General features: G+C 51.3%; 1 protein-coding gene across 1 annotated transcript; it reads right to left on the reverse strand.

Annotated features, from left to right (window-relative positions):
- Positions 1 to 269: 269 nt before the first annotated feature.
- On the reverse strand, positions 270 to 14,408 carry IL10RA (interleukin 10 receptor subunit alpha). The gene is made up of 7 exons (XM_061202493.1): positions 14,254 to 14,408; positions 12,048 to 12,162; positions 11,250 to 11,440; positions 10,189 to 10,358; positions 8,282 to 8,429; positions 6,149 to 6,270; positions 270 to 3,052 (listed from the first exon to the last, which is right to left on the reverse strand). The coding sequence occupies exons 1-7, from the start codon at positions 14,318 to 14,320 to the stop codon at positions 2,126 to 2,128; spliced, it is 1,740 nt and encodes a 579-aa protein (XP_061058476.1). The 5' UTR covers positions 14,321 to 14,408; the 3' UTR covers positions 270 to 2,125.
- Between the last annotated feature and the right edge of the window lie 192 nt (positions 14,409 to 14,600).

The following is a 14,600-nucleotide window of genomic DNA, read 5'->3' on the forward strand; positions in this document are numbered from 1 at the left end:
TTACATGCTCTTTACCTTACGTTGCATTCATTATCTTTCCTCCCGTACCCTTTCAGCAATTTCGTTACATACTTAACATACATTTTTCATGAGCTCTTTCATTTTCATCCGTTTCCAAGAAAAACTGTCCATTTCCCTGCACAGCTTTAAATGTAACTCTTTATGTGTGATCTCATTTAAACCTCCTGACATCCCCATGAGGAATGATTATTCCCATTTTATAGATGAAGAAACTGGAACTTAGTAAGAAACTTGCCCAAGGTCACAGAAAATAAATGTTAACGTGAGGACTTGGACCTGATTTGAGCCTAAGTCCTCAGTCTTGGTAGCTTAAAGCAACATCGCACATCCTACTCATTATCATTCTTGATCATCAACAACTTGATGTCTCTACCAGCCACTGTGTCATCAGAAATCTGATTGGTTTCCCAAGATTCCTGTGGTTCTGACAATTTATTGGAAGAAAAAACACATGTCACTCATTTACAGAGCCTGTGTTCAAGGCACATTCACATCCTCGTCCTCAGTGGAACCTCACACCCTTATGAATGAAACAAGTCAGACAACGTTTTCTGGTTTCACAGATGAGGAAAAGTGGCTTTCCCAAGGTCACATGGCTAGAAACAGTGAAATCAGAATGAGAACTCCTAGGCTATCGAAATACCCAGAACTCTTTCCCTGTATCTTGCTGCCTCTTCAATAAATAAATGAACAAAATAAATAAATAAACCTTCCAAGGAAACGCTGAGAAACCCCTCCTTCAAGCCTGTTTCTAGAGGGAGTTATTATCGGACTGGCGCCTACGAGCTTCCTGGCAGAGTGGAAGGGACTCTGGGTGGATTCCCTGGGCCTGATGTCTATTCCCAGAATGCCACGGAGAACACAGGGCCGAGGATGACTTGGGGGGGGCACACCCCAGGCCTATCACCCCTCCCAGGTTCCCTGCCCACGGACTGTAAACTGGCTTTGCAGACAGATTCTAAACTGACTGCGGGGAAGCAGGGCCCACACCTGCCCCCTCTCTGGGCCCAGGGTCTGGTTGTTCTCTCAGCACAGTGCCATGCACTCTTGCTACATCAGTTAGCCCGCGGCATGGGAAAGAAGCCGGCTCTGTGCAGGCATGGCTTCCTCCCTACCCAGGGTCAGTTGGGGTTGGAGATGTCACCCCAGAAGCCAGCTTGGCTAACATCCATCCATCTAGAAGGGTCCCCTAGAGATTCTTTACGTCACAGATGGGATAACTGAGGCCCTCTGAGAAGTGGCTGGCCCAAGGTCGCACAGCTGATCATTGAACAGAGGTCCCACCCCAGTGTCCTGTCCTGTAGCTGGACGTCAGCAGCAAACACAAGCGCAGGTCCTAACCCTGACCCTCTTGGGCAGATAAGGTGGCGTCCAAGCCTAGAGGCCACCAGAAGGCCTGAGTTTTGACCAGTACAAACACCCATGGTTTCGCTGGTACTGTCAGCAAGATGGTGTGGGCAGCAGGGTGAGGGTAGTGTGTGGCTTGGCCACTCCAAGTGCCCCAGGGGGATGCTGCTCTATTTGCTTGAAAGAGGGCGCTGCCTGCAGATGGACACAAGACATCCCCAGAGCACTGGATTCTGAGCCAGAAGCCCCCTTCTGGATCTCAGCTCCCTCTGGCCCCTGCTCCCTCCTTTACCTCCTAGAAATGGCCCCTGCAGCGAGGCCCTGAAGCCTCCATCCTCTCAGCCCTCTATCCTGCTGGAGGCCCTGACACATGGCTGGCCTCAGCAGGGGGGCCTGGCTCGCTGAGCTGACTTCAGCCTGGTGGCCTCACCACAGCTCCAAAAAGCCCCATGATTCCCCTGAGCAAGTAGTCCTTTACAATGTGGGAAGTGTCCCAAGGAGGTGGAGATCTCCGCCCTGCCCTTCTCAGCTCCGCCAGAGTCTGCAGGGCTCCGTCAGCACAGGAGGCCAATGCCACCTATGTACCCTGTGCTAGTTTAGTTTCCTCCTGCCCTGGACACTTACCAGGCCTGGCGCTGGCCTCACTACGCTTGCAGAAAAGTGCCCAGACTGGCCTTGTGCTTCACTTTCATCCCCTGGGGCCCCTCTGGGTCCAGGCAGGGTGCAGCGGAAACCAAAAGCAGCCCTTTAGCCTGAGTCACTCACTTGAGTGCAGGCTGGAGATCAGTGGCAGGGCGACCAGGTCTGAGTCAAAGCTGCCCAGGAGACCGCCTGGGGCTGCCACACACTCCCGATGGGCAAGATCATGGGCAAAGCTCCAGTCAGATGTGCCAAGGTCACCACAGCTGGTCAAGCCCAGGAGTGACCAATCCTCAGTTGGTGGGTTCCACTGTCCAGCTGGGGCCCCTGAGGGAGTGAGAGTCATTTCTGGGGGGTCCTGTTTCAAATAGCCCTTGGCCAGGGCTGGTAGAGGCCAGTCCACCTCAGCATCCACGCATGTCCTGAATTTGGGGCCAAGGCCATCTGTTGAGGAGGACTCTTCTTCCAGGCCGCCTGCCTCGGCTGCCCTCTCCTCTGGGCACCGGGTCTGCTTCAGGTAGCCCTGGAAGGCCCCTGCGGCTGGGTCTTCTCCCGCAGCCACCTCCGGTCCCAGGGGACTAACATGGTCCAAAGCTGAGCCACCCTGAACACCCTCAGGCTGCCCCTCAGAGTTCTGGACCAGGCCAATGCCACTGTCATCCTGGTCCCGGCTGTCGCTCCCCACCTGCGGCTCCCAGTTGGGCTCCGTGCCAGGACTCAGGCTGGGCTCCTGCAAGCAGATCCCGCTGTCTGTACTTTTGCTGCCGCCGCTACTGCAGCTGTTCTCCGGCAACCGGGTCGCCCCCTTTCCCAAAGTACCCCCAGCCTGCGGGTGGGGGGCAGGGAGGAGGAACTGGGGCTCATCAGTCTGCAGGGATGGCTTGGCACTGCTGAAGCCGCTGTCCGTGCTGCCGTGCAGCTCCGAGTCCCTCAGCTCTGGGGACACCTTGGGGAAGGCCTCCTCATCGAGGGGATGAATGGTGTCTCGGGTCTCTGGGCAGGAAAGCTGGCTGATGAGGCTGAAGGGACTGGGCTTCTTGAAGACCTGGGGAGGAGAGGGTAGAGCGAGAGGGGTGGGAGGGTCACCTGCAGGAACCCGCCCCAGTGTGGCCAGGGGAGGCCAGGGGTTCAGGAGGTACTTCTCCAACAGAGGGGGTGCTGCAGAGCCTGGGGTACACTGCCACTTGTCCTTTTGGTTTTGGTTCAGAACTGAGTTTTCCTCCTCATGCAATTCTCAGTTGGACTCAGGCCAGATACCTAAGAAGCCTGTATTCTTGGAGTTCAGACAGAATGACAGGCAGAATGGGAGGCTGCAGGGAAAGGTGAACGTTCTCAGGAGGCTCCATCAGCAGTGCTTTTCAAACCCGAAAGCAGGCTGGACCCATTGAGATCTAGAAATGTGTTTCAGACTTTTTTTCACTATGACCCCAAGTAAGAAATGTGTTACACAATAACCTGTATATAAATAGCCCATAAATATATAACTCATATATGATTGAAACCAATTTCACAAAATAATACTTATCGTTACTACCTGTGCCCTGTGATCTATTGTATTGTCCTGTCCTATCCTATCCCATGTTATTCATTTCATCTCTTATAATGCTGGATGTGAGACACCGAGTTAATTTCTCCGCTCCCTGAGTGACTCCCATAAACACAGCGTGGGGCAGTGAAACAAGCACAGAGCTAGCAGCTGAGGAGGACTCGCTCCCCATTAATTGCCCAGAGTCCCAGGGAAGTCACTTAACCTCTCTCCCCCTTGCTCTTCTGCCCCAGCCGCACTGGTGTTGCTTCTGCTCTGGACAGTGTTGTCTCAGGGCCTTTGCACAGGCTGCTCCTGGTTGGAATACTCTTTTCCTAGCACTTTGTATGGCTGTATCCTCCTTATCGTTCAGGTCTCAATTCAGATGTCATCTCCTCAGAGAGACTTTCCCAATCACCCTTGCTAAAGCAGTGCTCCAGACACTCTCTTCCCATTAACCTAGTTTATTTTTTCCTAGCACTTAGTTCCTGGAGTTTTTTTTTTTTTTTCTGTGCCCCCACATGCACACACACACACACACACACACACACTCAGTCCCCAACCCCAACAGAATAGAAGCTCCTTGAGGGCAGGAGTCGTCTGTTCTTATTGGCCACTTTGTTCCCAGAGCTTAAACTGAGCAGGCACATAGTAGGCACTCCAAAGGTTTGTTGACTGATTTACTGACTCACTGTTGCACATTTGCCCTTGTTCCCTTTGTATGTGATGACTCTAATGCAACTCATATTGGTTGGATCCCTATTGATACCATATGGCTTGGTGACTAAGGATGTGTATTCTGGAGCCAGACTTCACGGGTTCAAATCCCAGGTCTGCCTCTTATCAGCTGTGTCACCTTGGCCAAATCATTTATCCTCTCTGTGCTTTAGTTCCTCCTATGCAAATGGAAATAATGACAGTATTGCTTCCTCAAGTTGTGGTTCATGCATGTAAAATACTTAGAACAGTGCCTGGTACAGAGAAAGCACTCAATAAACACTTGGTGAATTGAATTTTACTTTCCAATAATTCTCTAAAGAAGTATTATTATCTCTATTTCCTAGAGGAGAAAACTGAACCTCAGAGAAGTTAAATGACTTGCCCAGTGTCACACAGCAGCAAAGAACAAATAAATCTGGAATTGGTACTCAACTGTCCCGATTTGTAATCCCCACTTGTTTAACAATGCTTACTTTGATAATCATTGAAGATCAGATCAAAGCAGCTAATGAATGAGAACAAGCAAATGCATGTGAAAGTGCTTGGTGCTCTCTCAGTTATTTATAAAGTTAGTAATGGCTGTGATCATTAGAGGAAGGAAACTGGGCTGTACTTATCTTGAGGAGGAAAAAACTCATGAGGACAAGTCAATTCTGTGATCCAAACGTTCAGAAGGAACAAAAAAACCAGAGGTTGCTTGTCATCTCCTTTGGCATTTTTGCATCTATGTCCATTTCACTGGTTTGCATTAAACTTAATAGTTGATTTGTTTGCTGCCCCACCAGCCGTAATCAAGCCCCTTGGGACCAGTGGCCACATTACTCAGCTGCTTCCGTACAACATTTTGCATGTTGTAGATGCTTGGTAACTGTAAGTCAATAGCTACCTCTCTCTTACTAGATGCCTTTTCCCAAGCCCAACTAAGACTCTCCCATCCAGCGGTCCTTTCCTACCACTCTGCTCTCTAGTTACGCATCCCTGAGGGCAGGCCCCTTGGTGCACTCAGCAGGCAGCCCCACCCCTCTTCTCTCCCCTCCATCCCCATCCCAGAGTTCTTACTCAAAATAATTTCAGAGGGCCTTTGTCTCTCTCCTTATTTTTCCTAGAGATCCTGGGATCCTTGTGGAGGGTCCCCTTCCAGCTGTGAGCTTCCCTGGGCCCCGGTCTCCCTGAAGGAGCCCACCCTTCCAGCTGAGCCCTCGACCATCACAGTAATGTCAGCTGTGGGGACCACCTTTGGTCCAGTCTGAATCCCAGGCCAGAGACGGGCTGTGGTCTGGAAATGCTGCTCAATGCGGCAAGTTGAACTTTGGAGGCCGGCTGACTACAAATGTGGTGTTTGTCAGCACTGTGTAGCAAGAGGAGAGGCTGTGGGAAGGGCCGGAGATGCTTGCCTCTCAGCATCACCTCTCCGCTCTGCTCTCTCCCACACTGACAGCAGCCCTTTGTCTTCCTGTTCCAGAGCACCCATCGCCAGCCTCTAGGGATGGGAAAGGCTGGGCTCCGGCCCTGACTCTTCCTGGCTGTGGGACCCTCTGCATGTAACAATCTCTCTACGCCTCAGTTTCCTCAGTTGTAAAGTGAGGCTATAACTACCTGACTCCGAGGTACTAATGCACAGGGGCTGGTTCGTGGCCAATTATTAGCAAATAGTAACAAAATGGTGCGTGGTGGGTTGGGATTACTGTGTCTTATCTGGGCCACTATAAGGCAACATTCTCCGTCCTGGGCTTGGCATTCAAGCCCTCCCTCCGCCCCCATCGTGCTTGACGAAGGTGCCTCTGATAATGTCAGGGCTGAGGGTACGGACTGCCTTGGGGGGGGGGGTGCTCCCTGCCTCCCGGAGTCCTGGTGGGGCCGGGAAGGATGGGACGGTGGCCTCCCCGTGAGACTCACCAGGACGGTAGGCAGCTTCCCCCGGTGACGCACATACAGCTGGAGGGCCAGGAAGAAGGCCAGGGCTCCGTAGAGCAGCAGGACAAAGGTGAAGAAGATGCTGAGGTTGGTCACGGTGAAATCTGCGGGCCCAGAGAGATGGGTTTACAGCCTGGTGCCGTGGGATATGGAGGGGCAGTCCCCGAGGATCCCATGGCCCCTCTCAGGAGCCTCTCGGTGAGGGGCCGAGTGACCCCCCGCATCCCCCCAGGTTACCTCTAGGCCACAACTCTGGAGGCCCTGCCTGGATTCTTGGGAGTCCCTGCCTGGCCCTCCAACCTCTGCCCTGAAGGATTCCCTCACTAGACACATGGCCTCCAGCTCTCTGCACAGAACTCACATGAAGGCATACGTAGCAGTGGGGCAGGATGGTACAGAAGGTAAGAAGGGAGGCTTTGGGAGCAGCCAGATCTGGGTTCAAATCCCAGCTCTACCACTTACTAGCTGTGAGGCTGTGGACAAATTAGTTAGCCTTTCTGAGCCTTAGTTTTACCATCTACGAAACGGGCAAAATAATAGTGCCTACCTCATAGATGGTTGTGAAGCACACAGCACTTATCACGAACCAAGCCCTTTATAATAGTCCCCCCTTATCTGTGGTTTTGCTTTCCGTGGTTTCAGTTACCTGTGTTCAACTGTGGTCCAAAAACATTAAATGGAAGATTTCCAGAAATAAACAATTCATCAGTTAAATCGTGTGCCGTTTTGAGTAGCATGATGAAATCTCACACTGCTCCACTCTGTCTGGCCCAGGACATGAATCATCCCTCTGTCCAGCAGATCCCACCCATGAGTCACTTAGTGGCTGCCTCAGTTATCAGATGGACTGTTGTGGTATCCAGTGCTTTTGTTCAAGTAACTCTTATTTTACTCAATAATGGCCCCAAAGTGCAAGAGTAGTGATGTTGTCAATTTGGGCATTCTCTTAAATTTTTCTTTAATTTATAAACTAAACTTTGTCATAGGTATGTATGTATAGAGAAAAAACATAGTATATATACGTGCTTTCAAGGCATCCACTGGGGGTCTTGGAACGTATGCCCCGCGGATAAGGGGGGGACTACTGTACTTATGTCACCTGATTCTTATAACCACCTTAGGAGGTAAATACTATTATCGTCCCTATTTTTATAGATTAGCATCCTGAGGCCCAGAGAGGTTAAGCAAGTTGCCCAAGGTCATATATTTCATAAGTGGCGAAGCTGAGATTTGAACCCAGACCTGTATAAAAAACTATTTCTATATCAGTGAGTGGATGTTGAAAAGCTCTTAAGGCCGCCCGGCACGCAGATGGTGCCTTACTCTGCTTCAATGTGAGTGAGGCTGAAATGACAATGAGTTTGTGCGTGTCTGCCAGAAACTGAAATGTACTGTAGAAAAGTAAGGAGTCCCTCTGGTCATTGCTGGACGCTGCCCACACTGGACTGGGCACTCCCAGCGCACTGACTGTTGGCGTGATTCGCCGGGCACTTGACATATGTTGTCCTGAGTAGCTAGTTACAGCCTGCTCTGGGCACACCCTGTCTTCCCAGCCAGACTGTAAGATCCTTGCGGGCAGAACCACGGCCTTCACAGGCCATATTCCCTTCCCTCCTTCCCCTTTCCAGCTCTGAGCTGAGAGCCTGGCACAGAATTTGCTGACTATTGCAGCTGTGGGGAGGAGTCAGCTCACTTCTGCTTTCCTCTGAAGGGGACGAGGGGAAGTTTGGAGAAGCCCTTGGTGCCCCCAGCTCTAAGAAAAGATAGCAGAGGAATGTAACAAACAGGAACCAGCACAGCTGGCTGAGGGGTGCTGCAGAAGGGCTCCTGGGGGTGCAGCTGGGCTCCAGTGGAAGCATCCGCAGAATTGGGAGACCTGGCTTTGTGGCCACACCCTGAAAGTTGCTTATAGGTAATGAGCCTCAGTTTCTGCATCTCTAAAATGGGGACAATAGGAGCTCTTTCATAGGGCTGTGTGAGGATGGAGAGCTGTGTCGCAGTTGGGGTGCGCCTAGCACAGTGCCCCACATCGGCAGCCCTCAATGGAATGCTTTTCAGACGTGCGAGGCCCTTCCTGCCTCCCTCCTGCCCCGACAGCAGCCCTGACCAACTCACACTGTGGGGTGAGCACGATGCACTCCTCCTTGGACCAGACCTCCTTGTTCACTCGGGAGCTGACAGATGGTTTCACCCTGACACAGAACTCTCCCACCCCTCTCGGGACTGGGAGGCTAAAGTTTTCATGTTTTATCTTGTCATAGGACTGAAACGAAAACAATCAGAGCAGTAAACGTGATATCCTTGTTCCATGCCACATGGAAGCTGAGAGCTGGAGGGGCCTTTAGAGATGCTCTAAAGCACTGAAGGCCAACCCCCTTCAGTGTTCTTTTTCTAAGATAAAAAACCCTGCATTCTAGAGGCAGCCCAAGATCTCTGTGATTACCATGATTTAGTTTGTATTAAAAGCGAAAAGGAGCAAAGGAAGCCATAAACAAGGCGAAAAGACAACCCTCAGAATGGGAGAAAATATTTGCAAATGAAGCAACTGACAAAGGATTATCTCCAAAATATACAAGCAGCTCATGCAGCTCAGTAGCAAAAAAACAAACAACCCAATCCAAAAATGGGCAGAAGACCTAAATAGACATTTCTCCAAAGAAGATATACAGATGGCCAACAAACACATGAAAGGATGCTCAACATCACTCATCATTAGAGAAGTGCAAACTAAAACCACAATGAGGTATCACCTCACACCAGTCAGAATGGCCATCATCAAAAAATCTACAAACAATAAATGCTGGAGAGGGTGTGGAGAAAAGGGAACCCTCTTGCACTGTTGGTGGGAATGTAAATTGATACAGCCACTATGGAGAACAGTATGGAGGTTCCTTAAAAAACGAGAAATAGAACTACCATACGACCCAGCAATCCCACTACTGGGCATATACCCTGAGAAAACCATAGTTCAAAAAGAGACATGTACCACAATGTTCATTGCAGCTCTATTTACAATAGCCAGGACATGGAAGCAACCTAAGTGTCCATCGACAGATGAATGGATAAAGAAGATGTGGCACATATATACAATGGGATATTACTCAGCCATAAAAAGAAACGAAATGAGTTATTTGTAGTGAGGTGGATGGACCTAGAGTCTGTCATACAGAGTGAAGTAAGTCAGAAAGAGAAAAACAAACACCGTGTGCTAACACATATATATGGAATCTAAAAAAAAAAAAAGGGTTCTGAAGAACCTAGGGGCAGGACAGGAATAAAGACGCAGACGTAGAGAATGGACTTGAGGACACGGGGAGGGGGAAGGGTAAGCTGGGACGAAGTGAGAGAGTGGCATGGACATATGTACACTACCAAATGTAAAACAGGTAGCTAGCAGGAAGCAGCCGCATAGCACAGGGAGATCAGCTCGGTGCTTTGTGACCACCTAGAGGGGTGGGATAGGGAGGGTGGGAGGGAGACGCAAGAGGGAGGGGTTATGGGGATATATGTATACATATAGCTGATTCACTTTGTTATACAGCAGAAACTAACACACCACTGTAAAGCAATTATACTCCAATAAAGATGTTAAAAAAAAAAAAAGCGAAAAGGAAGTATTTTATAGATACTGAGGACCATCCCAGAAGGGGCTAGAATCAACTGCGGTTGAAAGGAAAGAGGATGGATTTTGCAGACTCCAGATCCCCCACTTATGGGAGTGTGCTTGGGCATTTTCATAGCCTCTGAGAGCCTCATTTCCCCACCTATAACATGGAATAAAACCCCCATCTGCAAGGGGTTTGGAAGCAATAGTTATAACGTCTCCCGCGCTGCCTGACACCTAGCGGGCACTGCCTTCCCTGACACCTGGCAGAAGCACAGGTTTGAGGGCTGAGGCCATCTCAGCTCCCCCCACTTGCCCCACAAGCTCTCTCAACTCTGCTGGCAAAGTTCCCCAGGGGTACACAAAAGGCACTTCCGGCCCAGGAGACAGGGAAGCCTGGCCTTGGGGAATCCCATACCTTATATCGTCCTGGTACCTTGCGAACCTCAATCTCATACTCCCGGAAGTTGTGGAAGATGCTTTCATATGTGTCGCCTGCAGGGGCCATCTTGGGCCTGGGGAGCTGGATGACCCCAAGGATGATGCCATCGTGCATCTCTAGCTTCACGCCGGCAACTGTCAGAGTCACTGAGTTGGGAGACAAAACCATGAGGCCTGCAGGCTGGGGAGGGCCTGGGCACCCCATCCGTACCTGGCCTCCAGGGTCAAGCTTTACCCACCCTAAAACCTGGGCTACAGGTTTCTCAACCTGGCAGAACATAAGGATTTCCTGGGGAGCATGTTAAAAACGCAGATGCCCAGACCCACTCAAGACACAGTGAATCTGAATTTTGGAAGCTGGGCCCTGGAAACGTCTATTTTAAACACACACACAGTGACGTTTCTGCAGCCAGTGGTGAACTGGCCTGTGGGCAGGCATTTGGGAGACAATGACCTCCAAGAGCATCATTCTGAATTCTGCAGAGCAGCCTTGCTACACACATAGAGCACAGTCAGTCCCAATCTGCAGAAGGAAAGAATCCCATCACATTTGGGGCTTATTCTTTTCTCTTCTCTCTGCAGAGAGAAACTCCCAACTTTGCTTCAATAGCACCTCCCTGCTTCAAAGCCTCACACCCTGACCCCGAGGAATTCATTCTTAAAGGGAGGAGGACCTGATCGAAATTCTGCCTCCAGCTTGCTGCCCTATGCTGAGTGCTTATGGATTTGCTTCCTCTCCCAGAACCCTACAAGTACACCAACCTGGCCCTCGTGACTCAGCTGCCCCAACTCACCCCAAGACTTCTCTTCTGTAGGATAAACAACTCCAGTTCCCTTTTAAATCTTGAATAACTTGGCTATTTTCATCTAAACCTTCTCCAAAGTCCTGACTCAGGCTTGTTTGGGCAACTAAATCCCCGGCCAGGAAGCCAGGCAGATGTGGCGAGCTATGGGAACGGAGAGAAAAGTTCTAGACTAGAGCTTCTGGCTGGAAAGGACCCTGAAAGCCATGTTCTAGGCCCCGGGGAGGAAAAGCACCTTCATCCACAGAGAAGCGGGTGTTGGGAGAGGTCCAGTTTGAGAGCTGGCCTCCGTCCACTGCCCGGACTCTGGCTCGGTAACCATTGCTATGATACAGGTCCAGGGTCTGCATGGTGAGATCACAGGACAGCACCAGGGTCTGGCTACAGCTGCGGATGGGGTTCCAGTAGATGGGCTCTACTCCATACCTGGGGAGATAGCGGGGTAGGCATTGGGAGAGGAACTTGTGCTCAAACCTAACTCCTTTAGGAGGGAAGCAAGAGGCCAGGGGAGAGCTCTCATGATGGTATAGCCCTCAGGGTATTCCCTTTAGTCCGGGGGGTCTAGTTGCAAGGGGATCTCCCTTGGTTCTGGGACTCTGTACCAATTTCTCTGTGCTCTAGAAGACTCTTAGATTGGAATACGAGTAGCTCAAACGCCAACTCCTCCAGGAAGACTTGCCACTCCCTGCAACACAGCCCAATTCCTCCCTTCTCCCAACTACATCTGTAGTCCTTAGGGCTTCCTTGTTCTCCAACTGGCTTATGGATGCTTTTCCTGTTTTTCCAATAAGATGGAAAAATCTTGAGGGTAAAGGCAACACCTTGGCTTTCTCACCCAGAGCTTCCAGCACGCTACTCAGCCCATATGAGACTTGATCAGTACTTGTCATCTGATGGATATGTGCCAGGGTCCTTCCTGGTGTCATTTCAGTAACAAGGCAGGTATCTTCCCATGCCAGGGTGGGTAGAAGGGGATGGACTCACCCACTCCCTCACTCACCTCCCTCCTTTCTCCATCCTCCCTTTTGCTTACCGCAGGAGCTCCACTTCATAGTAGGTACTTTCAGACTGATTCGGGATGGGAGTCCAGTGGAGGACGTGGTAGAAAAATTCTGCTTCAAACCACGCAGATGAAGGTCTGGGCAGTTCTGTCCGCAGGGAGAACAGTGTCAGTACCAGAGCTAGCAGAGGCCCCCTCCACCTCCCCGCCAGGGAGGAGATGATGGTGGTGATGGTGGCAGGCATTCTAACAGCTCCCATTTACTGAGCACTTTACCTTGAGCTGAGCACTCAGCTAAGTACTTTACATGTACTGTCTCATGTAATTATCACAGTAATCCTACAAGGCAGGCATTTATTACCCCAATTTTACCAGAGAAGAAATGAAGGTTCAGAGAGGTTAAGTGACTTGCCCAAGGTCAATGGGGGTAGTAAGCGGTAGAGTGGGCCTTTGAATCCAGATGTGTCTGATCCCAGAGCTAGTATAGTGTCCTTAAATCCCTGTCCTGTGCTGTATGTGATCAGAAGCAGAAGTGCTGGTTGAGAAGAGCCAAGGTGGGTGTGATACATCCCAGGCAAGAAGGCAGGGGCTGAGGGCTAAGATGTGCCCACAATGAGCTCTCAGATGAGCTGGTCCCTGGCTCTGCCCAATCCCTGTCCCTGCTCCAGCCCCATCCCAAGGCCTGCTCCCCATCCCCACACCTGGTCCCCACCCTGGCCCCAGCCCTGGCTCTAGCCCAAGGCCCCCCTCTCTGGAGTTCTTTGGGTACACAGATATCCTGCTAGTTGGCATCTACCTGTTTCTCTTCACAGAACCCCAAGCTGAGTGCTTGTCCCATCCCCCCACTTCTAGGAGGGCTTTACTGCAGCCAGATGCCCAACCTTAGGCTGAGTAGGACAGGCAGTCCTGGGTCTAGACTGGGCTGAGGACGTTTCCACAAAGAGCTGGCACCCTTGGCTCCAAGGTGATATACTAAGTACCAGTGCCTCTCTCCACCTCCCGTCTTCCCCTCACAGCCACCCACACCTTTCACCATGGGAAACTCTAACTTCAAGAGCCTCAAACTAGCACTTGCTAGTGTGACTCAGACAAATCATTTAACCTCGCTGAACTTGTTCTCTCATTTGTAAGAATGTGATAAATACACCTACTTTAAGAGTCTTGCCGATCAAGTGCAATGAAGTACACGGCCAATACCCACATTCAGTTCCTCTTCTCTCCTCCTCGATCCCTTAATGTCTCTCCATCTGACAGCGACTCCCAGGCTTCCCTTGTTCTCCAACTTCTCATCATCTCTCTAATAATGCTTCTTTTTTCTGACTGTCATTCTCAATTAGAAAGCACATCTGTCCCGGTCCCTTGCTTTCTTTCTTATACTGTCTTTGATCCTCAAGTCTGTGTCTCGATTTCAAAACAGTATACGGAAAGTGAAAAACACAGTGGGTCACTGTGGTGTTTGGGCTGCACATCCCCAGCTCAGCTCTCTATCATGTGAATGGTGACTGCATGTTTTACTTCGTATTCTGGCGTCACGTAGAAGCAGTTTCAGTCCCTGCTCTCCCTGCCTCCGCTCCTGGTCCCTCCGGCTCCCGGCCCTTTCATTTTCTCCCTTCAGGATTTAGTCTTTTCAATTGCAGAAACTTTCCAGGATTTCTGGCTGGGTTAGGAGAGCTAAGGAGTAGCAGTAGGGAGGAGGGAGGCAGGTGGCAGTGGGAGAGTATTGGGGGCTAAAGAAGGAGAAGGGATGATCCGATGGGGGGGACAGGTAATAGTGGGGGAAAAGAGCTGAGATAGGGTGACATGGCACGGGGCAGAAATAGATTAATCGGAGAGCTAAGGGAAGGTAGAGTCAGACTGAGATCAAAGTAATTCCCCAGAGGGACCAGCAGTCCCTTCATTTGAACTAGAACAACAAAAAAGCCAGGGGTAAATTTATGACTCACAGGGAGGCGGGTGGACGGTGACTTGGGGGGGGGGTCATTTAACTTCTCTATCCATACTTCCCCACTCCCCCAGTCAATCTCAGTCTCTTCCACGTCTACAACGGGTGAGCCTGAGACCCAGGCTTGCCAGAATGAGGGAGATTCGGGGAGCGGGGAGATAATGGGCGCCCCTCTCCGTAGAGGGCCAACCAGACGGGATTCTCCGTGGGACTCAGAACTTTAATGTAGGAGTGACGACCGGTAGGAGAGGGAGCGGGGCGGGCGCGGAGAGGGCAGGGCTAGACCCCGATCCTTACCGTGCGCGCGAGAGCCGAGGAGCAGGCTGAGGAGGGCCGCAAGCTGCAGTATCAGGCGCGGCAGCATCCTGGTCCAGCCGCATCCTCCGGAGCCGTGACGCTTGCCTCCAGTCGCCGCTCTGCGGGACTGCGACTGAAACCTCCGGCCGCCTGCCAGGCCGCGCCCCGCTAGGCTGACGTCAGAAGGGCGGAGCCTCGAGACGCCCCGCCCCCGAGCCGCGGCGTCAGGGAGCCAGAACCGCTGCGGAGCACGGTCAGCCCAGGCAGGTGGAGAGGAAAGCAGGGGCAGGGCTTGTGCACTCTGTCCCGGGGCGGGGGCCGGGCTCTGGGCAACTCTCACCCTCCTC

The sequence above is a fragment of the Eubalaena glacialis genome, chromosome 10 (assembly GCF_028564815.1).
Source record: "Eubalaena glacialis isolate mEubGla1 chromosome 10, mEubGla1.1.hap2.+ XY, whole genome shotgun sequence".
NCBI lineage: Eukaryota > Metazoa > Chordata > Mammalia > Artiodactyla > Balaenidae > Eubalaena > Eubalaena glacialis.

Coding starts and splice junctions, on each gene's coding strand:
- IL10RA (XM_061202493.1), bottom strand. CDS start 14,320: ATGCTGCCGCGCCTGATACTGCAGCTTGCGGCCCTCCTCAGCCTGCTC. Junction 12,163..14,253: donor CCTCGGCTCTCGCGCGCACG/GTAAGGATCGGG, acceptor CCCTGCGGACAG/AACTGCCCAGACCTTCATCT. Junction 8,430..10,188: donor AGGTACCAGGACGATATAAG/GTATGGGATTCC, acceptor TTTTCGTTTCAG/TCCTATGACAAGATAAAACA.